Raw genomic sequence first — 27645 nt, 5'->3', positions numbered from 1 at the left:
TCTCCTAGGGCCTTGTTGAATATTAAGTGCTTGACAAGAAAAACATGCTTGTTGGAATCAACACCAAGCAGGGATCAAAAGCTTAGAAATGAACCCCAACCCTTATTAACATGGGTGAAAGTCCAATTATTGAATTATAAAAATAACCTCGACTCTAGGAAATTGAATAAGATGCTAATAGCCTAAGTGGCTAATAAGACCTAAAATAAAATACAATGGACCAATAGCTAATGAGCTCTAGCTCAATTGGCATTTGTAGATCTCCTCCCTTCATAAGTTCTAAGGGGACGATGAGCTCTAGCTCACATGGGCATATGACTTATGTGATTTTCTCTGAGTTTCTATTTCCTAACAGACCTTGAAATTTATATGATGTGAATCATTTATATATAAACTATAAAGTAGTGGTGTGTGGTCAAGTATTTTTTTTCTGCAATCTCTGAAGGATGCAGCTGGGAAGATTTGAATCTTTTGGGTTTTATAACCAAGAAAGATTGTTGGTAGTGTCAGAATCAAGGCGTCAAAAAGAGTTTTTATCTTTGCTTTCTTCTCTCTTCCATTTTTAACTATTTTCCTATTACAATCACTTTCCAAAGAAAAACCAACTAGGCTGAAACCATATGTCCATGACTGTACTACTAATGGAGTAGAGTTAGATTAGACTCATCTTTGATGGAGGATGGTTTTTAGAGCCCCACTGGGTCCACACCCCCCCCCCCCCCCAACCCCCCCCTCCCCCCTCCCCAAAAAAAAAAAAAAAAAAAAAAGGAAAAAAGAAAAACTGTTTCGTAATCCCACCTGAGCCAACTGAATTGGTTTCAATTCTGCATTGAGCTTGTCCACCTGGTGGGCATGGGGGCTTCCAAAACTTTTGTCTATCGAGAAGAGTGGTAGTTGTTAAGAGTAGAATGTACTTTCCATGATAGAGATTCCATTTGATGGGGACCTTTGTTCCTATTTGCGCCCTAAAAATATGACTCCTAACCAATCTTACGAGCATGAAAGGAAGAGCGACAGGAGGGTGTGTACATAAGCTGGACACATCTTTGATGTCTAAATATTATATCTCTAAGATATAGATGTGTTTCCATATATTTGGGCAAGTTGTTCTACTTTCAGAGAAACATACTCACACACGGGCATGCTGTAATCAGTCCTAGGATGCATCTGGACATTGTTAGCCCTGCATCTGTCTCTCACATGAAAAGATGATGTTTGCCTTCATCCTTGTGTATGCTTTTGTGGTCATGTCTTTGATGCAGAACAAATTTGACACCTGATGTTCCTGTGATTCCATCTGATATGGGTGTTGACTTTTCTTCCATTTTGGAGGCTTTCTGGGCATTCCAGTGTTTTCCTTGTATCAATCAATGGGGGCATGACTTATGATTTTCATGTCTTTAGTGCAGAGAATAATATCAATGAGATGTGGATGTGGGTCTGACCCAAAAATATTCTTGATTCATACTGCTTTATGATTTGAAACATGCTTAATCTTAGACTCTATGTCTCCAATCTTTGTCTAAGGTATTTGCATCATTAAGGTATTCATATGGCAATACTTAAATCACATTCTTTTCACAGTTTTTCTTGAATTCTTTGTTGCTGATCTGAAAGATTGTGTTTTTCACGATGGCAATATTTAATCACATTTCTTTCCACTGTTTTTCTTGAATTCTTTGTAGCTGATCTGAAAGATTGTACTTTTCATGCAGTGGTCCATCCAGGTTTGATTGGGATTGGAATGCTCAAACTTGGGTTTATAGGCGGACGAAAGCGGATTTGCTGAAAATTTTAGAAAGTGAGTTGGAGCAACTGTGTGGTGAGCCCATTAATCTTTCTTAAACTATGGCAAAAGCTGTGATAAAAGAGTTCCTTTTGGGAAATTTTGTTTCAGTGCTGACATTTTCTTGGGTTCGGCTGTTTGCCTCTCTTGGCCTATATATTGGTTTTCCATTCATAAATTTGTATGGTTATACCTTTTTACACGAAAAATATAAATTTGTTTTAGTTATATGGATTTCACTTGTGGCCCTTTGTGTACTTAGAAGCGTGAGCACCTTCTTATGTAGAGGAAAAAATTAAAATAATGGACAAAATAAAGCTTCTGTTTCTGTTGGAAATCTATGCTGCCAGATACATTTTTTAGTAGTTGCCTAGTGATGCTTTCCTTCCTCGTAAATGAATAGTTCTGAGCTTTGATCATAAGTGTAGGATGTGGAATTTGAGGTGAGATGGGAAATTTATACAAAGATGAAATTATTAATTCTGAGACTATAATGCTTGATGATTGTTTGTTGATTGGACAAATAGCCCTAAAGAACAGTAAATCATAAATACTGCTATTGGAACGATGTTGCAGATGTAACAACACTTCCGTTGTATGTGTATATTTATATTTGGTCATTCAATAAACATGGAATTATCAGCTAAGTCGAAAGAGAAGGTTTACTGCATACGTTTTTGGGTTTTGCCAATTATAATGAGAGCGATATTTACGCAACTCAATCCAATTTTGTTTGATTAAATTCCAAACTTCATTGTAACCACAATACTTATTAAAAGAACTAGTTGTTAACCCGTGCGATATATGGGAAAATTTTGAATGTATTGTTTTACTAATTTCTTCCCAATGCAATTATTGAAATAAATTTGTAGCATTTTCATAGTGATCAAACATCTTCTTTTCTATCTCAGCACTTCTGTTGTATCCAAATAGAAAATAACACTAAAAAATTATTAAATCCATCCCAAAGCCTATAATTCTCAAAGTTAAAAGAGAGTCCTAAATTTTGTTTAATTCCATTAACTGCTTACGTATTGCACATTGGTATGAATAAAAAAATGAATGGCGTCTGTGTCTATTTCATTATCAACCATATAATGTTATAGCAATTAAGGTGATTTATAAATTTCAACCAGTTTGTTTTGTAACACCATTTTTTTTTTTTTTTTGAGATATATTCTTGATAGAATGACTTTTATTCAGAAGAAAAAACTATACAAAGGTAAAGACCTGGACACACTACCCTGGCTAGTTCGTTAGCCATACAAATTAGGAAGAAAAAACATACAAGGCTTCCCTCTGAACCAACAAAACAACAAAGACCTTTCTGCATTTGCTTGAGTGGTTGAGAGCATCTGATATGTCACCAGCAATGCTAGAGCTACATCCAAAATGACTTTAGGTTGTGTTTGAACTTTCTCAAAGTATGCTTTGTTTCTTGCATTCCAAATTGCCCAAGTTGTTTTGGCCCATAGTTCCAGCTCCTTCTTTGTTTTGTAACACCTAATTTACTGTGATTAGTTAAAATCTTAAGATTCAATAGAAAGTAGGAACACATTGATATCACTTTAGTTATTTAAAAAAAGTCTCAAATGATGACACTTGTAAAACAAAATTCTTCTCAATGAGTTTATAATCAAACATATCTATCGTAGAAGCAAGAATATATGATATCTTGGAAATAAAATTGATAGCCTTCTTCATGGACATACAAGGCCCCAGATTTTTGGGTTTTACATGTTGCCAAAAAAATAAAAATTCTTAAGGAATATTATAGAGACAAATCATTATAATCTTTTGCAATTCAGAATCACTTGGAAATGATTTTTTTTTTTTACATTAAATTTAAAAAACATAAAATTATACATATACATATTGGATATTGTACTTCCATGCGGATATATAACAATTTCAATAATACAAATCTGCAAAAAAAAAAAAAAAAAAAAAAAAGGACAAAATGTTATCATACAACCACAATTGAATTGAAGGATAGTCAAATTAGCATGTTGTGTCCCAAGAGTCAAGATATCACATAATCATTTGGTGTCTAAGAATTGTATAAATATTGGACTAATAGATGCATTCATATCAATCTTTGTCAAAAAAATATAAAGTATCTGGAATATGCATTATGCAGTAGAAAAATGTAGTTATAATACATTTGAATTCACCAACAATTATCATTTGAATATTTGCACTAACTTTATAGTTTTTATTTATTTATATCATGTAATATATGCGTAGATGTCTAAAAATATGGTAGGGGAGTAAATCAAAAACTAAAATAGGATGATGAAGCTCATTTGACAATCCCAACTCTTTTTTACAAATCAAATAGAGCAGCAAATTAAAAGGAAGCAAATTGTGTGATGCTGATCTTGCCTATTTATCCATCTTTGGGTGTTTAGAGCTTTTCTCTACACCTACACATCAATCATTATGATTAACTTATCACTGATTGTAATTGGTAAAAAATCTAACAGCCCATGAGGATTTAACCATATGCCAAAAGATTAACTTTGGTTCCACCCACAGGCAGCTTTACTTTGTTTAACCCAATTGTAATGTTTTTTTTTTTAATATCCTAGAACTTTTTAAGAATACAGGCTAATCCAATAAGTTTTTCATATAAATTTAACCCAGCATGAGATCAAAACTCTAACAGTGCTTGCTAATCAAGAGGCACAAAACCAAAGTCTTTTAAGTTTAATTTATAAAACCAAAATCAGCAAAATTAAATCTCAATACAAACCATGACAGAGCAAACAATAACAAAAGTAAATCTCAACATACATGTAATATTTAGAAATGAGTTCAAGGCTTACATATGAAGGTTTGGAATATATGTTCCTTCCATGCCATTGCACACCACAGCTACCTTCTCAGGTAGAACATTTTGTCCACTATTTTCTAAAGACCTGCTTCAAAAATGGTCACAAAATTAGGCTTAAAACCTGATGATAAACTCCTTAGTCTATAAATTCAAACATATAGTTGCCCCAAAAATCAACTGGAGGGAAAAGAATTGCACACACACACACAAAAATAGGGTCGGCATAATTCACATTTGGCTGGCATTTTTCTGAAGCTGATAACTCATAATTAGACTTTGCTTTACAATTTGGGCAATAGTAATCTACTGTAAGAACACATTTTCCAGACCAAGCCCAAGAGGCATGGAGCTTTAGTCCAGGGAGCCCGATACAATGAATTTATAAAGAGTGGGCCAAAGAGCTGGGTTTGAATGTATGAAAAACGACCATCACAACATTTCTTATGGGCCGAGTTTACCAAGGGAAATTAGTCCTTGGTATGATCCGAGGAGCCTCTCTTAACCTTCCTCGCCTCTTAGGGCCTCCCCTTTCCTGCTTCTCTTTACTTCCTTTTATAGTCGTTTCCTCCTTTTTGAATAGGATCCTTAGGGTGGGTACTTGTCCCATCAGCTTCTCTCTTCAGTTGTTGGGAGTGGTTGTATGTACAGAGAAGTATGGCTCTGTCAGGCATGAGGCACTGAATACAATCGTAACAGCTTTTCCCTTAGATGTCCTTCTTCTCTCAGTTGTCTTTTCCTACTTTATTGCCTTTCCTGTCCTGTGGAACAATATGGAGTGTTGCCACTGATCACATGTTACCTCTTTTACCTTCGGCCATATTCGTCTGAGGAGGATTTTCCATTGCCGAGGAGGTATTTTTCCTTGAGTTGGGCCCCTGACCCAATGTAGACAACGATATGTGCCTATTAGCCTTTTACCCCCCACATCTACGTTCTCCAGATCCTTTAAACCATACATAAGTCAGTGAGTAAACACATAAATTAACATCACAATTCATAAAACAAGTATATTAAGCACACCTTGAAAAGCCTACTGGAAATATTCTCACACTCGACATGCACCCAAACATTACAACCATCACAACACACATGATCAACATCTTTGAATTCATTGAATTGTTTTTTAAAAGGAAAAAGAATAGGAAAAATTATAAACCTAATTCAAATTTGCAAGTAATCTCACCCAATTACCAAAAAAGAATGGTCTGATATTGAGGCTGGGAAGGAGAATCTAAAAATTAGAAGAACAGAGACAGAGATTGAAATTCCACTGTGTTCCAGAAATTTTATGCTAAAAATTCTAGAAATTTTCAATCAATGCAAACAAATAAAGAGAGGAATAAACTACAAATTTTTTACTAATATATTGCTGTGGCAAAGTTTCTGAGAAATAGTTTGGTACAAATCAATTGACAAATGAAACAAAATCACTCACTATCTCTAAAAAATCATAATTTTTCAACCAACACAAACAAAACCACATTGCTCCTTTTATAGAACTTGACGTATGAAACAAAAAAATTGGTTTACAAAAAGTTATTCAAAATAGTGTGCAGTGTAGATTTTTGAGACATTTTATCAAACACACATCATGCATTATTGTTGCAACCATTCCTTGCATATAATGTGATCAAAGAACTACATTGCTGTCAGAAGAACTACCTAGAATTTCAACAATAATAGAATACCATAATACCTCCAAAACATAGTCAAATAACAATTTCAACCACAATCGACTCTAATCAAGAGTATAGTCAAAACAAACAACACAACAGTTACAGTTCCAAAGCCACACACACACACACACACACACACACACACACACACACACACACACACACACACACATTTCCAATTCTCTCAAAGAAAAAAAATACAACGTTTTGAACTCTTGGGTAGCACATAAACCAAAAGTCAACTCTTTTCATGTTTTAATAAAACAATTCGTCAATAGCAACATAAATCTATAATATAAAGAGCTAGAATTTTCCAATTCAGTATAATTGAAGAAAGAAAACCTTCTATTTGAAGTGTGATCACAAGTCAGCCTTGCATGCCGACAAGAATTCTGGCTTCTTCATCATTGTACCAAGTTCCTTTCCTTGGTTTGTCAAATGGAGAGTAAGGTGAGCTTTGAGAGGTAAAGATGATGGGTCAATTGTTTCCCAACATATCCGGTTGGCTCTTCCTTCTTTCTCATCCTAAGTTTTGGGTTTTGATTTTGGATTTTTGGGGGAAGGAGAAGGTTTTGATTTTTGGAGAAAAAGAGGGCTTCTGAGGAGAGAGAGGAATGGTCGTATATGTTGCCCGTGGTTTTGTTGTGGTTTTGATTAGAATTTAGGTTTTTGTATTATTGGGTTTTAAAAACAAAAAATCAAAATTTTTGTTTTGGAAAATTGTGGGAGTTTCAGAGCTTCGATTATATATATATATATATATATATTTATTTATATAGATTATTGTAACCAAAATATTATTTTATAGTAATTTAACCAACAAATTGCTTGGCATGACATATGTATTAGAAGTGTCTATGGGTCGACTCAAGTTGAGGCTCAAGTTGTTACTTAACCATACAATGTCGGGTGGGGGGAAAAGAGGAACCTACTATTGATCAAGTAGAAAGGGCCGATTGATCATTTGAACGTCCACAGTTAGTTGTTGGATGTGATTGGAAATAATTACGGTTGATGAGGAGATCTCCAGATTCCACCCAATCTGGACGGTGATTTCTAAATCACAACTAGATTTGGGCATAGGTTTTTAGATCTCTTGTAACCTTTTGTTGGATCTGGAGCTCCTCTTTGCTATCTTGGGTTGGGTCAGATTGGACTTGTCAATTTCTTAGTTCATGGTTAGGGCAGCAAGATAATCAATTTCTTCTTCGTGAAGTTCTTATAGCATGCTAGCATAGAATTTTTACCATATCAAACACAATGGCACCATCACAGAGATTCACGAATTTTGACACTCACGCCGTCAGCTCCATTTCTAGTCGTAGTGTGTGGTTGAGTAATATAATTATGCCCCTTGGCCTATACATATAAACCTAATATTTCTAAAAATAACAACTTTTTTTTTTTTGGCTGAATAAAAATCTTATTGAACCACATCATTTACAGTAGTCTGGGATGGCTCAGCCAAGATAACATTAACAAAACTTACAGTAGTCTGGGATGGCTCAGCCAAGATAACATTAACAAAACTTGGAGGGTCAAATCCCATATCAAAATAACCAAAAAAAAGACGGACTAAGCAACCACTTGGCTAGCACATGCACAAGCTGGTTAGCTTCCCTATGAACCCAGTTAAAAGATACATTACCACAGTCACTCATTACATTCTTAACCGAGTCCACAAGATTCAAAATTCATTCTCCAAGGAATAAACTTTCCACCAGCTCTAATGGAATCTATACAAACTTTACTATCACTTTTTACAAAAAGAGAGTAGGAGAGAACCTATGTTTAGCCAGCGTTACAACTAACAACAGAGAGTTGCAGATAGAAGTCCAAAGTCCAAAGCCACACGTTATGACCATTCCTTAAACAGAGTGCAAGAAAAGTTTGGCCACACACGAAATAAGCATGGAAACCACACGTTATGACCATTAAGTGGGTTTCTTTTTTTTTTTTTGATAATCATTAAATGGGTTTCATAGTTGGTTCAATGTTGGTGTGGATAATATGGCCATTAAATTTAAGGGCAACCACATACTGATACAGCCGTTAGCCACACACTTTCAGAGGTCCCCCCCTACGCCCTATAGGTAGGTGTATAGGTTACTTCTTGTCCTGAAGATTGCCCATGATATTTTTTTTGGTCACTTGCCATTTTACGATTGGTAACAAAACACGTCCGCCATTCATCACTTGCCATTTCTGTGATTGATTCAGGTCTTTATGTTCACCCATTTCAGGCATATAAAGCCTAGCTACCAAGTTGAGATTTAGGCCAAACCATACAAAAAAGGGAACATAAAAATACCTAACTTTAAACAAAAAATTTCTGTGCTGTGGGCTATTATTAGAGGAAATGTCTCACACCATTTCCATTTGAATCTTTTCAAGGCTTTAAAAATATACCATTTTTTTGGGGTGATTTTATTTCAAACATAAAAATTATTTCCCAACCTAGCTCCTTGGTTATGCTTGATTAAAATTACAGAAGATTCCAATTGAACTACAAACTCTTGCAAATTATTTGCAGTGTTAACGATACGACATCGATTAGCTTAAACAGCGAGAATTTAGGACTTGTAATAATAAGAAAATAGAGAAATTAGAACAGTAATCACTACAATTGGTCAAAATAAAACCAAAATGTCTCTCTATATTTAAGACTAAAATACAAATTAACTATGGTAATATTGTTGTTACTTGTTAGAATAGAAGGGGGTCAATTTCAATTGCAAAATCTACTACAAACTAAACTACTTCTAATCCAATCCGAACGTTAAAGAGAACTAGAGGAATCCAAATTAACAGTTCCAGATTATTTCCTCGGTTCGCACAAATCTCGCTGATGTAATCTCTTGAGCGACTCAATGATCGCCAAAGAAGATGCCGAACGGGAATGAACCTGAGCCGACCGGCCCGGTTCGATTCTCCGGTCCTTCAAAGGCCTACACGAGTCAATACAAGTCGCCTCCCGTGGACATGATGCACGGCCGAGATCGTCCTGTTATATACACATGAAATTAATCCTAGCCCTTGATAGATTGAGAACAAAAAAAATGTGATATGAAAAAAAAATTAGTACCGGCGGGTATGAAAGATCTGAAGCTTTCTCATGCATTCGCTTTAGTTTCAAAGAAGAGAAAACTGTCACCGTGGCCGACTCTTCTTCGTTGCTGCTCGAAGAAGACATTGTTGGCGAAGGCGACTCATCACCATGAACGTGATCATCGTCTTCTAATTCTTCTTCTTCTTCTTCGTTGTTATGGTTTCCTCGAACGCAGGTTTCGCAGACGGAAAAGGTGTGGCCAAGCTTGGCACCCGAGGCTTTCCAGGGAGTCTGGGACTGGCATGTGTTGCAGAGAAGGGTCCTGGAGTGGCGAGCCACGAGGAAGTTGGCGCCGTGGACCTTGGCGTCGCAGTTCCAGCACAGGCTTGCCCGGTCCGACTCGCAGTAGGTCCGAGCCTGTATCTTACAAAGCTCGCACTTCTTCATCTCTTCCTTCCTTGGTTCTTTCTTTGAACTTTTCCTTATTGTTTTCTTGGAATTTTCTTTCTTTCTCTGGGATGAGAATTGAGAAGAAAAGGAAGAAGACAAGGTTAAAAAGAGCAAGCTGCTTTGTCTATTATAGAAAAATACTTTATAAATCTTGAAATTACCTTCCTCGCCTCCTCCCTATTTTGTCAAGTTTTTGTTTTTAATTTTTGGATTTATTTTGATTTTATCCTTTTATATTTTAAAATTTTAAAATTTAATCCTGACTTTAATAACAATGTAAGTTACACATGCCAACATGTGATATATCCTTAACAAAAAGTATAACAAAAGGGTTCTCAGGGAGGCGAGAGGGTTCACTCTCCACTCTCTGTAGTATAGTCTGTCCCTTCGTTTGTGAAGGTAGTGCATGTCCCCTCTAGTATTCTATAGTACTAGGAGGGTGGTGGTCGTAGGGGAGTGCGTAGTGTAATTGGTGGTGAGGAATGGAGGACCTTGCCCTGAGATGGAAGAAACTTAGCCTGTCTGAAGCGGAAGGGAAGAAGTGCGACCTATCGAAAGACAAAAAATCATTAGAACACGTTCTTGCTGCGAAGTTCTTTACACGAAGAACGGTAAATGTGGAGGCGGTTGCGAGGACATTTCGACCATTATGGAGGACAAGACGCAGTTTTGAAGTCAGTGCGGCGGGCGAGAACATTTTATTGTTCGCTTTCGATTTAGAGATCGATGTGGAGAAGGTCCTTCTCGGCGAGCCTTGGGTGTTCGATAGACACTTGGTGGTGTTGCAACGGTATGATGGCTCTTCTCCAGTCCAAGAACTAAGGTTCGACAGAACATCTTTCTGGGTACAGATTCATAATTTGCCTTTCTCTTTGATGACGGTGGAGGTCGCGGTTAGCCTTGGGGAGAGTTTGGGCGTTGTTTCAATACCAAGGGACAAATCAGAGATGAAGGGTGTTAATTTTATGAGAATCCGGGTGGCGGTGGATGTGACGAAGCCATTATGCAGAGGCAGAGTGTTCACTAGGGACCAAGGACGGGAACAGTGGGCTTCGTTTATGTACGAACGCCTGCCAAAGATTTGCTACTGGTGCGGTCACCTTTCGCACGACGACAAGGAGTGCCTGGTGTGGCTCGGCAGAAAGGGTGACTTGTCGGAGGTAGAGCAGGAGTTCGGGCCTTGGCTCAGAGCGCCGCAATTTAATCCGACGAGGAAAACCACAGTAGAGGTACAAGGATTCGAGGATGGAGGCAATCACCGAAACTCACCAGGCAGGACCGAAGTTGGGGATACGGGGAAAGGGAAGTGCATGAAGACAGTTCCAACAGTGGCTGGGGTGGAGAACAATGATGTAGTAAAGATGGGAGCAGTAGGCTCATTGTCGTCGGCGCCATTGGAGATGGGAAGCAGTGGCGGAGCTCAAACACGTGATAAGCGCGTGCCTGACAGTGACACAGCTGGCCCACAGGTGCAGATCCCGGATTTTGAGGCGATGATAAGGGATATTGATGAGGCAATCAATACGGATTCTGCCGTGATGATTTCAGAGGCACCAGTTTCGGAATCTTCGTCGGTTACGCTTGGTAATAATCAACTTGTCGGGATTAATGAGGATAGTACTGAAAATCTGGGATCTCAGGATAGGATTTTGGAAAAGGTGGAGCCTCAGTTGACTTTCCAAAATTCTATGATTCTTCCCAGGGAGTTTATGTTTGAAATGGGCCGGGTTGACAAGGTAGACAATAAAGCTTGTAAGGGTGGGCCCAAAAAAGGTGCTGGGAAAGGAAAAAATAAACTAAGACCATCTAATGGGCCAGTAGAAAGTGATGGGGGGCTTAAAAAGGAGACAACCAAGGGCCCAGCAAGGGGTAGCTGGATCAGGCTTCGGTCTGGGCTACTTAATCAAGATGGGATGGATTGTCTGGAGGAGGGAAAGGACCCAAAAAGAAAATATGAAGAAACCACAAATAGCATGGCTGAGGCTACGTGCATGGGAAAAAAGCAAAGGTTGGAGGAAGAAACCAAAAGCCTAAGTATACTTATGGCATCACAACTGGGATCGGCGGAGGTTGCTGAGCAACTCCGCCGGGTCCAATGAGTCTTATAAACTGGAACTGCCGGGGGCTTGGGAACCTCCGGTCAGTTAAAGCCTTGGAAAAGGTTATCAATAAAGAAGATCCCATTATCGTCTTCCTTATGGAGACAAAGTCAAGCAGAGAATGGATGGTAAATGTTAAAGAGAAATGTAATATGAAACATGGTTTGATAATACCAAGTGACGGGAAGAGTGGTGGACTGGCGTTGCTTTGGAAGGAGGGTGTTACTGTGAATGTTCAGACATACTCCCCGACTCATATTGATGCTCTTGTAGATGGGGGGGCAAACAAAGGATGGTGGCATTTAACAGGTTTCTATGGAAACCCGGACACAGCAAAAAGGCCCGAGTCTTGGGCAAAACTACGACACTTAAAACAATCTTCAAATTTACCGTGGCTAACCATAGGTGATTTCAATGAAATTACAGGTACTTTGGAAAAGGAGGGTGGAAGCGACAGACCAAGACAACAGATGAGGAATTTCATTGAAAACATTAACTATTGTGGACTACGAGATTTAGGCTTCTCTGGCCCAAAGTTTACGTGGTTATATCAGCGGGCAGATGGTTTGCAAATTCGGGAGCGGTTGGACAGAGCCATGGCAACTCCTAGTTGGTTCGACATCTTCCCTGAAGCAAAAGTGTTCCACCTTACCTCATCGGTTTCGGACCACTCGCCTTTGGCACTCCGCATGGCACCGAACATAAGGAAAAGGAAAGCCAAGAGGACGTTCCGATTTGAAGCAATGTGGCTGAGAGACCAAGGGTGTGAAGAAGTGGTTCAGAAGGCATGGGAGGACGGGATGATAGGAAGTACGAGGAGTACATTGGAGAGTTGCTTAGAAAAGTGTCGAAGTAGCCTGGAGGCATGGAACAAAATAGCCTTTGGGCACGTGGGACGGAAGGTAGCTGAACTACAAAAAAGGCTTGAATGGCTTGAACTCCAACCCTCTTCTATGGAGATCAACAATGATATGAAGAGAACCAGAAGTGACCTAAACTGTTGGCTTGAGAAAGAGGATGACATGTGGCGCCAACGATCTCGAATAAACTGGCTCCAATATGGAGACAGAAATACAAGTTTCTTCCATGCGAAAGCTTCTGCACGACATAAGAAAAATCTCATTGAGGGCATCCTAGACGAAAATGAGGTATGGCAAGAAGATGAGGAAAAGGTGGTGGACGTGATGGTGAAGTATTATGAGGAGTTATTCACTACATGTCAACCATCAAATTTTACAGACCTGCTCCAAGCTGTCCAGCCAAGGGTGACTACTTCCATGAACCAGTGGCTGTCTAGAGACTTCACAGAATCAGAGGTCAGATTTGCTCTAAAACAGATGTACCCACTGAAAGCACCGGGCCCAGATGGTATGCCTCCTCTCTTTTTCCAGAAATTTTGGAACATAAGTGGTGAGGTTGTTACAGCAACGGTTTTGAATTTTTTGGATCATGGTGTTTCCCCCCCTAATTTTAATAAGACGCATATAGTGTTAATCCCAAAAGTCAAGGAACCTAAGAAGGTTACTGAGTATAGACCTATTAGCTTATGTAATGTGGTGTATAAAATTGCCTCAAAATCCATAGCTAATAGGTTGAAGAAAATTTTACCTTCCATTATTAGTGATACTCAGAGTGCCTTTATTCATGGTAGGCTTATTACTGATAATGTGCTTCTTGCTTTTGAAACTATGCACCATATTAGCCAGAAAAAAGGGGGGAAGATTGGGGAGATGGCCTTGAAACTAGACATGAGCAAGGCTTATGATAGGGTAGAATGGCTGTGTCTAGACAAAATAATGGAGAAGTTGGGTTTTGATGTGAAGTGGAGGGGTCTTATTATGCAATGTGTCTCTACTGTAACATACTCCATAAAGATTAATGGGATTCCTAGAGGTAATATTAGTCCGTCTAGGGGTATTCATCAAGGAGACCCTTTATCACCTTACCTTTTTCTCTTATGTGCAGAGGGTCTCTCATCACTGATAAAATCTTCTGTAGCAATGGGTACACTGGAGGGAGTGGCTATTTGTCGGAACAGTCCAAAATTATCACACCTCTTCTTTGCAGATGACAGTTTGATCTTTTGCAAGGCGTCTCTATCTGAATGTGATGCCCTCCAACATATCCTGTCAGTTTATGAACAAGCTTTGGGCTAGCAGTTAAATAGGGCTAAAACTTCCCTATTTTTCAGCAGGAACACTCCTGAAGACATCCAAGAGGAGATAAAACACAGATTTGGAGCCCAAGTTATCAAGCAACATGAGAAGTACTTGGGTTTGCCGTCATTGGTGGGGAGAAATAAGAGGAACACTTTCAATGAGATCAAAGAGAAGCTTCGCAAAAAACTATCGGTTGGAAGGAGAAAATGCTGTCTAAAGCTGGCAAAGAGGTGCTAATCAAGGCGGTGGCCTAAGCAATACCAACATACACCATGAGCTGTTTTAAATTACCGGATGCTTTATGTGAGGAACTGACAAGCATGGTAAGGAACTTTTGGTGGGGACAAAAGGTGAATGAGAAGAAAATAGCTTGGTTGAGTTGGGAGAAATTGTGTGAACCAAAATGCAATGGGGGTATGGGTTTTAAGAAACTCCAACAATTTAACTTGGCTCTCCTAGCTAAACAAGGGTGGAGGCTCCAAACAAATCAGAATTCATTGGTTTATCGGGTGCTAAAGGCTAAATACTTCCCACGGTGTGACTTCATTGAGGCCTCCCTTGGGAATAACCCTTCATTTTCCTGGTGAAGTATTATGTCTGCCCAAAAATTGGTGAGGGAAGGCATACGGTGGAGAGTGGGGAATGGAAGGGATATATGTGTTTGGGGTGATAAGTGGTTACCATCACCATCCACCTTCAAAGTAGTTTCGCCTAGACAGTTCCTGCACCAAGACACAAAAGTTAGTGAGCTGATTGACATGGCCACGGCTAGTTGGAAATCTGATATCCTGGATGCTCTTTTCCTCCCCCACGAAGCTGAAATGATAAAAGGTATACCACTCAGCTCACGTCTTCCCGCTGACAAGATGATATGGGCGGAGGCTTCTAATGGCAAGTTTAGTGTCAAGAGTGCCTATGCCTTAGCAACGAGGCTTGCAGTTGGTGCTAATCAAGGAACCAATTCAGATCACAGCCAAGTACGTTTGTTCTGGAACAAGCTTTGGGCCCTACCAATACCCCACAAAATACGTCACTTTGCATGGAGGGCATGCAGAGATAGCCTTCCTACTAAGAAAAATCTTTTGCGACGTGGCGTGGTTAAGGACCAGGTCTGCGATGAATGCAGGAAGGATGAGGAGTCAACGGGCCACTTGTTATGGTCATGCCCAAAAGCTAGAGAAGTGTGGTCCTGCACTAAGATAACGGTCCCACCAAGTCTAGAGAAGGTGGACACTTTCTTTGACTTGTTGCGGGGAATGTTGATGGAGGTGCGGGTTGAAATGGACGAGGTTGCAAGTTTAGTGTGCACTGCATGGGCCATATGGTACAACCGGAATCTTGCACGGAATGGTGGTCAGCGACGAAATGGTAAGGAGCTGGTCAGTTGGGTGTCACATTATATGGAAGAATATAAAGAAGCAAACAAGGGTAGGGACGGTACAGCAATGGCGGTTGAAGCACAGGACACTTGGTCCCCACCTCCTGCAAATGTTTTCAAAGTGAACATGGACACGGCAGTGTTTGCAAGGCAAAAGGCTGTGGGGGTCGGAGTAATTGTTAGAGACGATAAGGGTCGGCTTGAGGCTGCGTTGTGTAAGAAGATACAAGCACCACTGGGTGCCGTGGAGGCTGAGGCCGTGGCGCATGAAGCAGGATTGGTGTTTGCAAAAGATATCGGCATCCACAATATCATCCTTGAGGGTGATTCTCTTATTATCCATAATGCATTGTGTGAGACGTCCAACCCACCTTCCTCTGTGGTAGCTGTCATACAAGGGATGCAGGACCTGTGCAGAGATTTCCGTGAGGTAGAGTTTTCCCACGTTAGGAGACAATGTAACACATCAGCCCACCTTCTAGCTAAGTATGCTTTGGGTGTTAGTGATTTTATCACTTGGATTGAGGAGAATCCTAGCTTCCTTGAGCTAGCTCTTGCCCATGATGTAAGGAGTTTTTCAAGTTATTAATAAAAGGTTCAATACTTCTTATCAAAAAAAAAAAACATGTGATATATCCTTACGGTCCGTTTGGATACAGTTGAAAACTGAAAATTGAAACTGAAAAATATTGTAGCAAAATAATTTTTAAATGTGTGAATAGTACCGTGAGACCCATTTTTAATGAAAAAGTTGCTGAAAAGTGAAATTTGTGGGTCCATGAACAGTGCACGGTGTGCACTGATTGGCTGAAAAAGGGAGAAAAGTCAAACTTTGCGGCTACTATTCATGAACAGTACATGAACAGTAGCCGTAAGTTTCACAAACGCATGGAAAAAAAAAAGGCCAGACGCAGACGCGCTGGGTTTTCAGCCTAATCCAAACATACTCTTAATTTTTTTTAGAAGAATATCCTTAAAATATTAAGCTATCATGTGTTTTATTATGTTACTTAGTAATATATGACATAATTCGACATATTCTAAAGAAATGTGACATATCTTTTTTTGGTTAAAATACGAATTTCATTCTAAGCTAAATAACACCATCAGTTACAGAGCATGCTCTGTTTACATACAACCCAGCAGCGTCCTCATCTAAAATGTTTCTAATGTCCACATGCAGATAATCAAAGGAAAAAAATTCAAGCTCCTGATCAATGCTCATTCTGGCTAGCATATCCGCACATCGATTGGCTTGACGATAGTAATGCCTAAATTGAATTCGATGAAACCGCTGCACCAGCTGCTTGCAGTCATCCAAAATGGGTGAGATAACATTATTGTGGTAGTTTGGAATGAGAAAGCATTCCACAACAGCTTTAGCATCAAGTTCAACTACAAGAGATGGAACCTTTAAGTCATAGCATAGTATAAGCCCCTCCCTAAGCCCCTATAATTCAGCTACAAAGCTGGTGGATATTCCTATATGCTTTGGAAATCTAGCAATCCATTTGTCATTCTCATCCCTCACCACTCCACCACAACCTGCCAAACCTGGATTTCCTTTTGCAGCCCCATTCATGTTAAGTATAACCCATCCTCCCGACAGTCTCTCCCATCTAACCCTCTTTATGATGGTGTGTGTCAGTCCTCTAGGAGATGAAGTGCAAAAAACTAACTCCACCGCTTGATTCACTATCTCCATGGCCAGCTTCGGATTTGGATTCTTCCTATCAAAGACATAACTATTTCTACCTTTCCATATATTCCATATAGCAAAGGAAAATATCGTTTTCCATGGAATATGACCACCGGCATGATTATTCCTTGAATTCGCATTGTTGTTCAGCCAATCTTGCAAATTTGGCAGCCAAAAATCATGGTTTTAAGACTGTACTCCAAGTTGCCTCCATAGAGTCTTAGCCCGAGCACAATCCTTTAGAGCATGCAATACTGTTTTAGCTTCTTGATGACAAATGGGGCAACAATTATCATTAATCATTCCCCTTCGCATAAGGCAAGTCTTCACACCAATGCTCTCATGAGCACATTGTCATAAGAAAGTTTTTAATATGTGGCAATGTCATCAACTTCCAAATCCAGCTAGCAGAGAAAACTACATTCGTATCAATCCCCATGGCAAGTTTATAAGCACTCTTTAAGTCAAAGTCCCCTCTAGGATTATTCATCCATGTAAGCTTATTACTTCCCCTTCCTATTAAGGGCATCAGGGTTGCTTGGAGTATCAATTTAATTTTTGGTCGAAAAACCAATGACATACGGTCCCATTCCCATCCTGTGTCAAGTATTACATCCTTCACTTCCCAACTAGGAGCTTCTCTAGGTAGGGGGCCTTGAATGAGCTGCTGAAGAGGACCCAACTTTGTCCAATTACCATACTAAAAATTTAGCTTGCTATCCCTTCCCACCATCCATATACTACCTTTGGTGAAGACCTCCCTGCCTTTTTTAATGGCTGCCCAAACACAAGAGCAAGGAAGCCTATTAGCATTAGGAGTATTTACCCTTCTACAATTGCAATACTTGGCTTTTAAAGATTTAGCCCAAGGGGTTTCGTTTTCAGTGTTTAATCTCCAATTCAACTTTGCAAGAAGGGCAATATTTCTTTCCTTTACTGTTTGTAGCCTAAGACCACCTTCATCCTTAGCTCTCGTCACCTTTTGCCATCCAATCCAATGAACCTTCTTGGCTGTCTCCGAGGAACCCCAAAGGAAATTCCAATTAACCTGATCTATTCCATCAAGAATTTTCCCCGGAAGATGAACACATTGCATCACATAGGATGGGATAGTTGCTAAGGAAGTCTGAATGAGCACAGCTTGGCTAGCCAAAGACAACAAATTCCCCTTCCAACCCTCAAGCTTTTGCTTAACCCTTTCCAAAATGTAATTATAGTCTTGGGAGGAAGTGCCTGAGTGTTTAATAGGGATCCCTATATATTTTCCAAGATTCGGAGTGGAGGCAAAGCCAAGTATGTCACAGAGAGATTCTCTAGTATCCCTATCAACATTTGGTGAGAAGTAAACCCTTGATTTGGATTCACTAATAGTTTGGCTCGATAAACAGCAAAAATCATCAAGCACATCCTAATGGATGAACAATTGACATAATTTGCTTTGGCAAAGAGAATAAGATCGTCTGCAAAGAAAAGATGGGAGAAGGCTGGTCTGCTTTAAGAGGCCTTAACTGGCTGCCATACCTTCCTCATACATTTCTCCTCAATAAGCTGCCCAAGATAGTCCATACGAACAAGTATGGATATAACGGATCTCCTTGCCTTATTCCCCCCGAGGGGTATATCGGCTCTAAGGCATCTCCATTAACCAGAATAGATGTTGTGACTATCAAAATACAACTCATAATAATTTCACTAAGATCCACCAAAATATTGATTCTAATAAGCATATCCTTGATGAAACTCCATTCAAGCTTGTCATAAGCTTTCTTCAAATCAATCTTCAAAGCCATATACCCTAACTCTTCTTCTTTTCTTGCTAATAGAGTGAATGACTTCTTGGGCTATAATTGCATTATATATCCCCTTCCTTCCTGGAACAAAGGCTACCTGGTGCGGAGATATGAGCTTATCCAAATATGGTCTCAATCTATTGACTATGATCTTCATGATAATCTTGTAGACTATGTTGCATAAGCTTATAGGCCTATAGTTACCCAAAGTCTCAAGGCCTTGGATCTTAGGAATAAGAGCAATATGAGTCTTATTCAAATAGCTTGGAACCTTCCTTTCTGCAAGGACCCTCTTCAGCTCTTCCATTACTGTGTTACCAACAACCAACCAAAATCTTTGAAAGAAATCGGCGTGCAATCCATTTGGACCTAGAGCTTTGTAAGCTTTTAGTGACCACAAGCTTGCTTTTATCTCTTCCTCTGTCACACCCCCACTAATGCTTCTCATTTCATCCTCCAATAACCTGTCTTGCCACAAAGAAATTGACGGATATGATCTAGAGGCACTAGGTAGAAAGGTTGTATAAACTTAGTCGTGACCCCAAAATTATGGACCTCTTTAGGAGATACTACCCTTATTTGGTTTCTAATCCATTTTGCTTAGCTAATTAACTTCAAAGACAGCTAACTTCTTGTTTTTTAATCTTGTTTTCTTCTGTATCTATCAATTTAGGACAAACATAAATTGGAAGGATTTATTATTATTATTATTTAAACTAAACTCCTTGATTGTATTTTCTTCATACAACCACTCCCCCATTGCATCTTTGATTGTTGAAATCTTATTCCATTTTCTTCTAACTAGAGTGGAGACATGGTAGAAGGCAGTATTGCGGTCACCTTGAATCAGCCAATTAACCTGGGATTTTAATGCCCAAAATTCCTCTTCTTGCCTCAGAATCGTATCAAGCTCCTATAGCAATTGTTTTTCAAGATTGAGTAGGAACATTGAGGGCTTGACACAAACTACCCTTTGTATGCCGTTCAGTCTAGCCTTTATATTCTTTTTCTTAGAGAAGATATTTCCAAAATGTATCTTATTCCAAGCCGAAGCCTCCTTTGTAAAGTTATCTATGGCCTCCTCAAGATCAATAGGCATTCTCCACGCTTGCGACACAACCTTAGGGAAAGTAGGATCTGTCAGCTAGCAAGTTTGAAACTTGAAAAGTCTCTTTCTCCCTATGTGCCCCTTTGGGAGCATATCAAGCATTACCTGGCAATGATCTGAATGGCATCTTGTCAGATGAACTACCTTAGCATCTGGGTATAAAAGGCACCAACTTGCATTTATAAAAAACCTGTCTATCATTTCTTGAATAAGAGCTTGTAATTCCCTTTTGTTAGTCTAAGTAAAGCGAGGACTAGAAAAACCAATATCAATCATGCCACAATTATCTAGACATTCTTTAAATAATAAGGATCTATTTGCACTGACTTCCCTACCCCCATATTTATCCTCATCTAAAAGAGGCTCATTGAAATCACTCGCTACTACTCAAGGCATATTATGAAGCACCACAACTTTATTTAAATTTTCCCACAATATGTGCCTTTCGATAGTCCTAGGGCTAGCATAAACTGCAGTAAATAACCAACTAGAGTTAGAATTCATTACCTTAACAACGGCATGGATTTCCTGCTCAGTACTAGATAAAGTAGAAACCTCCACCCTGTCATACTTCCACAGCATCCAAAGACCATCGACATAACCAATGGTATTTGTATGAGCTGCCTCATCAAAAGGAAGCCTGCCTGACATCTCTCTGGCTTTATCACCCCCAATTTTGGTTTCCATCAACACTAAAGTCGCCGGATCATGGTTACGAACCAACTCCCTAACATGACTCCAAAATGAGGGCTTCAGAACGCCCCTGCAATTCCATATTATGATATTCATTAGGAAACAGTGTTGAGGAGTGGGAAATTCATCAAAGGGCGCCAGGGATTTCGCCTTCTCCCTCAAATTCCATCCAATTCGCTTCAGCATCTCCTTCATCTGTCCCTTTCCTGGACACATCGTTGTGTTGTGTTGCAACACTCCCATATCCATTTCCTAGGATGACCCATGAAGACTAAACACCACAGTTGGATGGAAGACCTATATCAGCTTCATAACATGCTTGTTCCCCATGAGAAAAGTTGAAATTGGTTGCTCTTCCAACATGCGTCGTTCTGATAGACTCTCCATTGGGTTCACTTCACATAGTACTGGCATAGGCGAGATTTGAGGTTGTGTTTCCTAAACAAGTTGACACTCCTCCTTCGGTGATGGTGTGTTCGCTAGAAACTCCCACCACGGATTCCTCGCCTCTGTCCACTTTGGATCCAATAAATCCAATCCTCCCTCCCTTGCACTCCTCTCTATCAACATAAATATATTTTTCCACGCCTTCCAAAGCTTTTTGTTGAACCAACCCATCACATGAGTTGGGTTCGCACGAACCTCCGCTAGCACAATGTCTAGTATCTCCACTACGATCCCTTCCATGTTTATAGCCCATTTCTGCCTAGGACACACTTAAGAATTGAAATTCAGCAAGAGCTCTCAGGTTTGAGCTTCCTTCACCTCCTTGCTTTGATTCTTCATCTCGGTTTGGCTGAACATAGCTTGGTTGGACTCTACTTGGTTGAATATGCAAGGAGTGAAGGTTCTGGGTGTTAGAATGATTTTGAGATAATGAAGAAAAGACCCTTGCACGTGCAATTGCCTTTTTACCCTTGACTAAGGCACTATTTTTGTGTTGGCTTTTACTTTCTTCTCTATTAGCCCGTGGGTCCACTTGCATTATCTTTGTGGTTGCATGGTTCCTAGATGATGCACCTTGGGCCTGTTAAGAGCTAACCTGCCTCATACTTTGAATAGAGCTCTCTATTTGGGCCTCCATATTACTTTTAGGGGATGTGCTTTTCCTCTTAGCCTCCCTACTTGGCCCATCAGCTAAGTTTTGTTTCCCAACAGCAAGCTTAAGTTTTGCCTCATTTTTTGTCTTCCTTTGCTCCTCTCTTAGCCAACCGTTGTCTAATACAGTGAGGGCCCCTCCACTCTTTTGATTTTTTGTCACATTCCTCTTACGTGTCACAACAATCCAAGGACCATACAGCCCTTCCTGAGCCTTTTCATGCGCACTACCATGCATGACGCTGCTAGGCCCCTCACTTGCATCAGTCCTGGCAGTTGCATGCTCTTCACATGACCGAGGTGATCGGGCTCCAACATCCCTTCCGTTCACCACATTCACCTCTCTCCGCACTGGATCTGGCCTAACTAAGAATGGACATCCTTCCTTCCGATGACCCATTCTGTCGTAAGAAAAACATAATTTTTGTATTCCCTCATAACATACTGGTTGTTCAAATTTACCAATCAAGACTGCTATCACCAATGGCTTATTCACATCAACCTGAACACACAACCTTGCGAACATGCCTCTTACTTCATTTGCAATGTGGGTATCAACCCTTAAAACATTCCCAATAGCTTTACCTATTTGCAATAAAGCTTCGGAGTTATAGTATTCTATCGATAACTTATTGAACCTAATCCATACAGCCACCGATGTAACATTTGCTGACGCGGAATGGAAGTTTGGCTCCCATGGTCTAATGGAGAGAAAGTGCTCTCCAATGAACCAAGGTCCTTTCTTCAGTGTAGCTTCATAGTCATCCCTCAAGTAAAACTGAGTCAGGAAAAACCCATGCCCCAAATCAACACAATCCAACCTCCCAGCAGGTTTCCACATGGACAGGAGTCTATTATGCAGAAAGCTTAAAGTCACCGACTTGCCATAGACCTTCACTATGAGAGCTCTTGTCCATGGGGTTCGAAATTGCTTCTTAAACCCTCTGGAAACTCTAACCGCAACAAGCCCTTCACGAAGATTTTCCACCTCCTCATTAGACTCTTCATCATCCTCCTTGGTGTCTTTGAAGCTAAAAGCTTAAGTATATGCACCTGGTATATCCCTAGTAAGCCTCTCCTTGAAAGACCCTAACTCATTCCATATGCCTTGGCCTTGATTCAGAGATGAAGAACCAGAGCCTTGCCCTTCATTGTAGTCTACATGCCTAACATCTTTAACTTTTTTATTACTCCGTACTAGTTCCTCTTGTTCTTCCCTTGAGAGAGCGAGAGGATTCATTTGTACTTTGTTTTCTTTTTCCAGTGCATCTAAGAAATGTGACATATCATGTGATATATATCATTAAGTTTCAAAAATTCGGTAGAAAAATACAGAAAAGAAAAAAGAATTGTTCGTGTATAGTACGAGTATAATACATTTATATTTTTTAGTTTAGCAATAAAAATACGAAAACATTAATCATATTACAGTCATATAGAAAATTCTCAACAATTTATTGTGAAATAATCTATCTAATAAAAAAAATTATTTCAATAATCATGATTAAATCAACAATAATACTAATGTTTGTCTGGAAGATGATAATCAAATTATGTTCTACTTATTCATAAATCCAAAATAAACAATTTTAACTAAATAAAAATAATATAATAAACTTGTTCACTTCTTTGTTACTTGTCTATTTTAGTTGATCCTACTTACTGCTTGTCTCTTGAATATATTAATTTTACTTTAAAAAAAAAAATATTCTTTTACTATTCATCCCATATTGATATTTTGATGAAGATAAAAGAGGTTTAAGGGTGAAAAATAATATAAGAGAGATTTATGGAGGAAGTATAAAAGAGAAAGATATATTAAATTGGGAGAAAGACAGCCGGTAGCATGAGGTTGGCAGTTTTTGACTACTACTATAGGCCTCTAGTGAGTTAAAGCTAATCACTTTATCTTCTTGAATTGTTATATTTTAAGCTTTGTAAAGTGAGTTATCTCTTATTTACAACAACAGTTTTTTACCCTTCAAATGCATTTTTAATTGATCGATTATAATGTAGGTGTAACCAACATAAACTATACTTTCAATTTTTATTTTATTTTTTATTTTTTTAAATGTGATTACCTTTGTACATTTGGAAAGTGAACTAGAAACGCGAGTTTATTTATAACTTATGGACGTACGAGTATTCTACGCGTATGTTAATGTTACGCGTAAAAACTAACTATGAGTTACTCCCTTATTATGTTTGTGTTATATTTACCTCCTTGTGGTTTGCCATACATGCATATTTTCTTCTAGTTTTCTTTTAAGGAAATTTTTTTTACACACTTCATATACACTTTCTTTTGAAATTATATTTTTAAAACAGAGAGAAAAAGAACATTCTACTCTCACATTTCTCTCTCTCTCTCTCTCTCTAAATTCTTGTTTCAATCCTCATTTGGATTTATGTATATTTATGAAACAGAAGCTTTTAAGGTAAAATTCTTTTTATTTAAACAAGTATTGTTGGCAATTTCCACATGATTAAATTCCTTTAATATTAGCGAGAATAGTTTAGGCTTCAAAACACATAGAAGGTAAATGTTACAGAATAAAAACATGGTAACTCTATATATGTTTTGTGAGTATAATACAAGAGTGATATCTTTCATTTACTAACCCTGTGGGATTGGCCAAGTGATTGGGCATTTGGTCTCAAAGTGGCTGTCTTAGGTTTGACTAGGAGCTCCCTAGTTCAAATCCGGGCACCAGAACCTTGAAAAAACTCTCTGGGCCAGCGATTTACCCCGCTATAGGCCCACCTATTGCGAACAGTAATTAGTCTTTAGTTGAAAGTTTTGAGAAAACACTGTGAGAAATCAAAAAAGAAATAAGAAAAAAGAAGAAGATATCTTTCATTTACTCAATATAATTTTGAATCTTATCATTCATATGTGTTGATTAGGTACTTATTCCGCTTGACTCAAACCTTATGGTTTCGGTGTTTTGCTATTCTCTTCTCTTTCTCTCTCTTTGTTTTTTTTTTTTTTTAATAAAGAAAATAGTTTTGCTGTTTTAATTTTCAAACACAGTATATAATTTCGTAGAATTAATGGGGTGTTTTAGTGATTCAAGCAGATTACATGGTCACTAAATTATGCATGAAATACAAGATAAAGCTCTTATAAATAAAAATAGAATTGATCAAAATGCCAAAAAAAAAAAAAAAAGAATTGATCAAAATGACATTGCGAATGTATCTTGAATTCATTTAAAATTTAGCGTGTAAAATTATCAAAACTATTCTAATGAATTTATTATTATTATTATTATTTTTGTGACTGCTTTGAATGTTTAAAATAACAATAACCCACTCTAAAAAAAAATAATAATAAAATAACAATAACCCAAAAAGAGCAAACCGATTTATATGGAAAGCAATGGAAATGATTCGAGGCTAGAATTGTAATTTGAAGTTGAATGGGAATGCTCCACAGCTAGGTACTATGGTTCGGGACAATAGCTAGGTTGTGGTGTCCGGTATTGCCAGGTGTTGATTCGATGAGGGAACAAGATTGTCCGTGATCTTATGTACACACCCCATTGGCCCACTGCTTCGGCTCTTGCTTCCTCTTCGGTGATGACGTTTCATCCACGTGGCATAGCATAGCGCTGAGATTCCGATTCGCTGAGCTGGTCTGATTTGATTTCGTTTGGTTATGTGGAGCTGAGTAAGGCCACGTGGACTCCTCCTGATTTATGTATGACGCGCCTACATTGGGCCCCGCATTTTGTTTCCGTAATATATTTACATGTACACGACACATTTTTTATTTATTTTATTACTGGACATGCTTTACTCATGAACACGAACATGTTACGTTTACTTACCTAATTTTTACTTTAAAAAAAAAAAAAAATCCTAATTATGCACAACAAGGAATAAAGACTAATGGAATTGATCAATTAATACATCTCTTAGCTTCACAATAGTATATATATAAAATCGTACATAACCATTTGATCATGTAATTGTAACTTACTACCTTATATCAGCATGATCTTAGCTAAAAACTAATAAATTTAAAAATTGATTAAAATTAGTGAAAATTTATCAAAATCGAGAAGTATAATAAGCTTTGTTTTGATTTGAAATTTTTCTTCAATTTTTTTTTTCATTCAAAAAAAAAAAAGAAAAAAGAAAAAAGAACACTACATTCATCAACATCATCATTACTATTATTAATAATTTGGACCAAGCTTTTCATTTAACAAAGGAAGAAATAGAATGCATAAGCAAAATTAATGTAGTTGTTCTTGATGACCTGCATTCACAAGGGGTCTTCACTTTATAATATTTTCTTAAAGAAAAGCTAATTTAGGATGCTAATATATATATATATATATAATAGCAATTTTTAAAAATATTTAATTAAAGATTAGCTCTAGAGTTGTATTACTTGCACTACAAGTAAAATTAAGATTACTTTGCTTGCTTTACAAATATATTGATTTATAAAGAGTTTGAGCCATAATATCTCTAACATCCCTTCAAATTTAAGGTGAAAACTTACATTTGAAATATAAGATTGTAGAATGTGATCATATTGAAACACATGAAATAAATGTTGAGAGAAACAAATGATGATAAATGACGACAATAATTGACACCAATTATCAAATAATGTGTTAACAAATGAAAGTGTCACAACTCACAAGTGGCTAGAAAATGTGTTGACAATTGACAATTGGTATTTGGTAGTGACCTGTGAAGTCTGGACAACATTGCTGTTGTTCAACATGTTGTTTGAGTGGCACATTTACCCTTAAGAGATGCATGAATGAATTGGTGACGTTTAAGGAAACTTTTCATAGATTGTATCTAATATGTTTTTAAATGCTGGGTATTTTGGTTATTAAGGTGGTTTTGTTTTGGTGGTATTTAGTTCATTTTAGAGGGTTGGATTTATTAAGTGAAGTCGAAATTTTTAAGAGTTATTTGATGGTTAAGATATTCATTTGGTACCACTTTAAATGTGTAAGAAAAGGGTATTCACAATTTAACCCATTTGGCCTTGAACTTGAGTCTAAGCTAACTATAATTTACCTAATTGGGTTTTGGTTGGTTTAGTTGATAAAATTTCTTGTTGTTGAATAAAAAATTCGAGATTTGAACTTGGCCTATACAAAAAATTAATTGGTAACTTAGCTTGATAACAAAGAAAAATCATTACAGATATACCGTTAGTTATACAATTGTTATATCTATAAATATAAATTTGCCCTGTGTGTGTGTGTGTGTTTTTTTTTTGTGGAGAAAAAATGTAAATTGGTAGGCTGAACCGGAAAGTCTGGAACTTACATGTGCTCAACTTTTTTGGGTTTAAGCGTGACTAAGATATCTTCAGCCAACAGAGAAGGCCTAAGTTTTTTGAGGTCCACAGATACCATAGTAGCTCAATGGTTAAGTGATGTAATATGATTAAAATCCCGAACTCTCGAAGAAATACAAAAAGGGCAGATGCATATAATGACCACAAAGTTTAGGGTGATACAAATGGGTCTGGACGCGAAGGGTTTTGAGGCCCAAGGTGCAAGTAGTCCACTTTTATTTGTCGCCTGAATAAATAAACGATTATTAAACTTGACAGAGCGAGAAAACCCAAAGGGACCAGCCCATCTTAACTTGAACTAGAAATCTCAGAATGGGGAGTCGAAGATATGGGGATGGACCCAAACTGCAGGATTATGGGTCAAAGTGCTTTGTGTACATGTAAAAGCAAAATCTCAAAAAGTAAGACTAGAGAGGAGAGAAGCTATTATATCTGTGATTACATTAGCCATTTCGCCATTTCCCAAAATAATAAAGGCTTTTACAAAAA

The 27645-nt window shown here is 38.2% G+C and overlaps 2 protein-coding genes across 2 annotated transcripts; both read right to left on the bottom strand.

The window, feature by feature from the left end:
- Positions 1 to 8886: 8886 nt before the first annotated feature.
- LOC115957863 (zinc finger protein CONSTANS-LIKE 9-like) lies at positions 8887 to 9895 on the bottom strand. Its single transcript, XM_031076203.1, has 2 exons — positions 9384 to 9895; positions 8887 to 9302 (listed from the first exon to the last, which is right to left on the bottom strand). The coding sequence occupies exons 1-2, from the start codon at positions 9792 to 9794 to the stop codon at positions 9117 to 9119; spliced, it is 597 nt and encodes a 198-aa protein (XP_030932063.1). The 5' UTR covers positions 9795 to 9895; the 3' UTR covers positions 8887 to 9116.
- Positions 9896 to 19655: 9760 nt separating this feature from the next.
- LOC115954551 lies at positions 19656 to 21590 on the bottom strand. The gene is made up of 2 exons (XM_031072427.1): positions 20538 to 21590; positions 19656 to 20146 (listed from the first exon to the last, which is right to left on the bottom strand). The coding sequence occupies exons 1-2, from the start codon at positions 20970 to 20972 to the stop codon at positions 20132 to 20134; spliced, it is 450 nt and encodes a 149-aa protein (XP_030928287.1). The 5' UTR covers positions 20973 to 21590; the 3' UTR covers positions 19656 to 20131.
- Between the last annotated feature and the right edge of the window lie 6055 nt (positions 21591 to 27645).

Source organism: Quercus lobata, chromosome 8 (assembly GCF_001633185.2).
Source record: "Quercus lobata isolate SW786 chromosome 8, ValleyOak3.0 Primary Assembly, whole genome shotgun sequence".
Lineage (NCBI taxonomy): Eukaryota > Viridiplantae > Streptophyta > Magnoliopsida > Fagales > Fagaceae > Quercus > Quercus lobata.
The sequence above is the reverse complement of the archived record's forward strand: the minus strand, read 5'-3'. Positions and strand labels throughout refer to the sequence as shown.

What these genes read in the sequence shown, in the direction of transcription:
- LOC115957863 (XM_031076203.1), bottom strand. Translation starts at nt 9,794, where the DNA reads ATGAAGAAGTGCGAGCTTTGTAAGATACAGGCTCGGACCTACTGCGAG. An exon ending in CAGATCTTTCATACCCGCCG is followed by an intron (nt 9,303 to 9,383) that starts GTACTAATTTTT and finishes TGTATATAACAG; the next exon opens with GACGATCTCGGCCGTGCATC.
- LOC115954551 (XM_031072427.1), bottom strand. Translation starts at nt 20,972, where the DNA reads ATGGATATGGGAGTGTTGCAACACAACACAACGATGTGTCCAGGAAAG.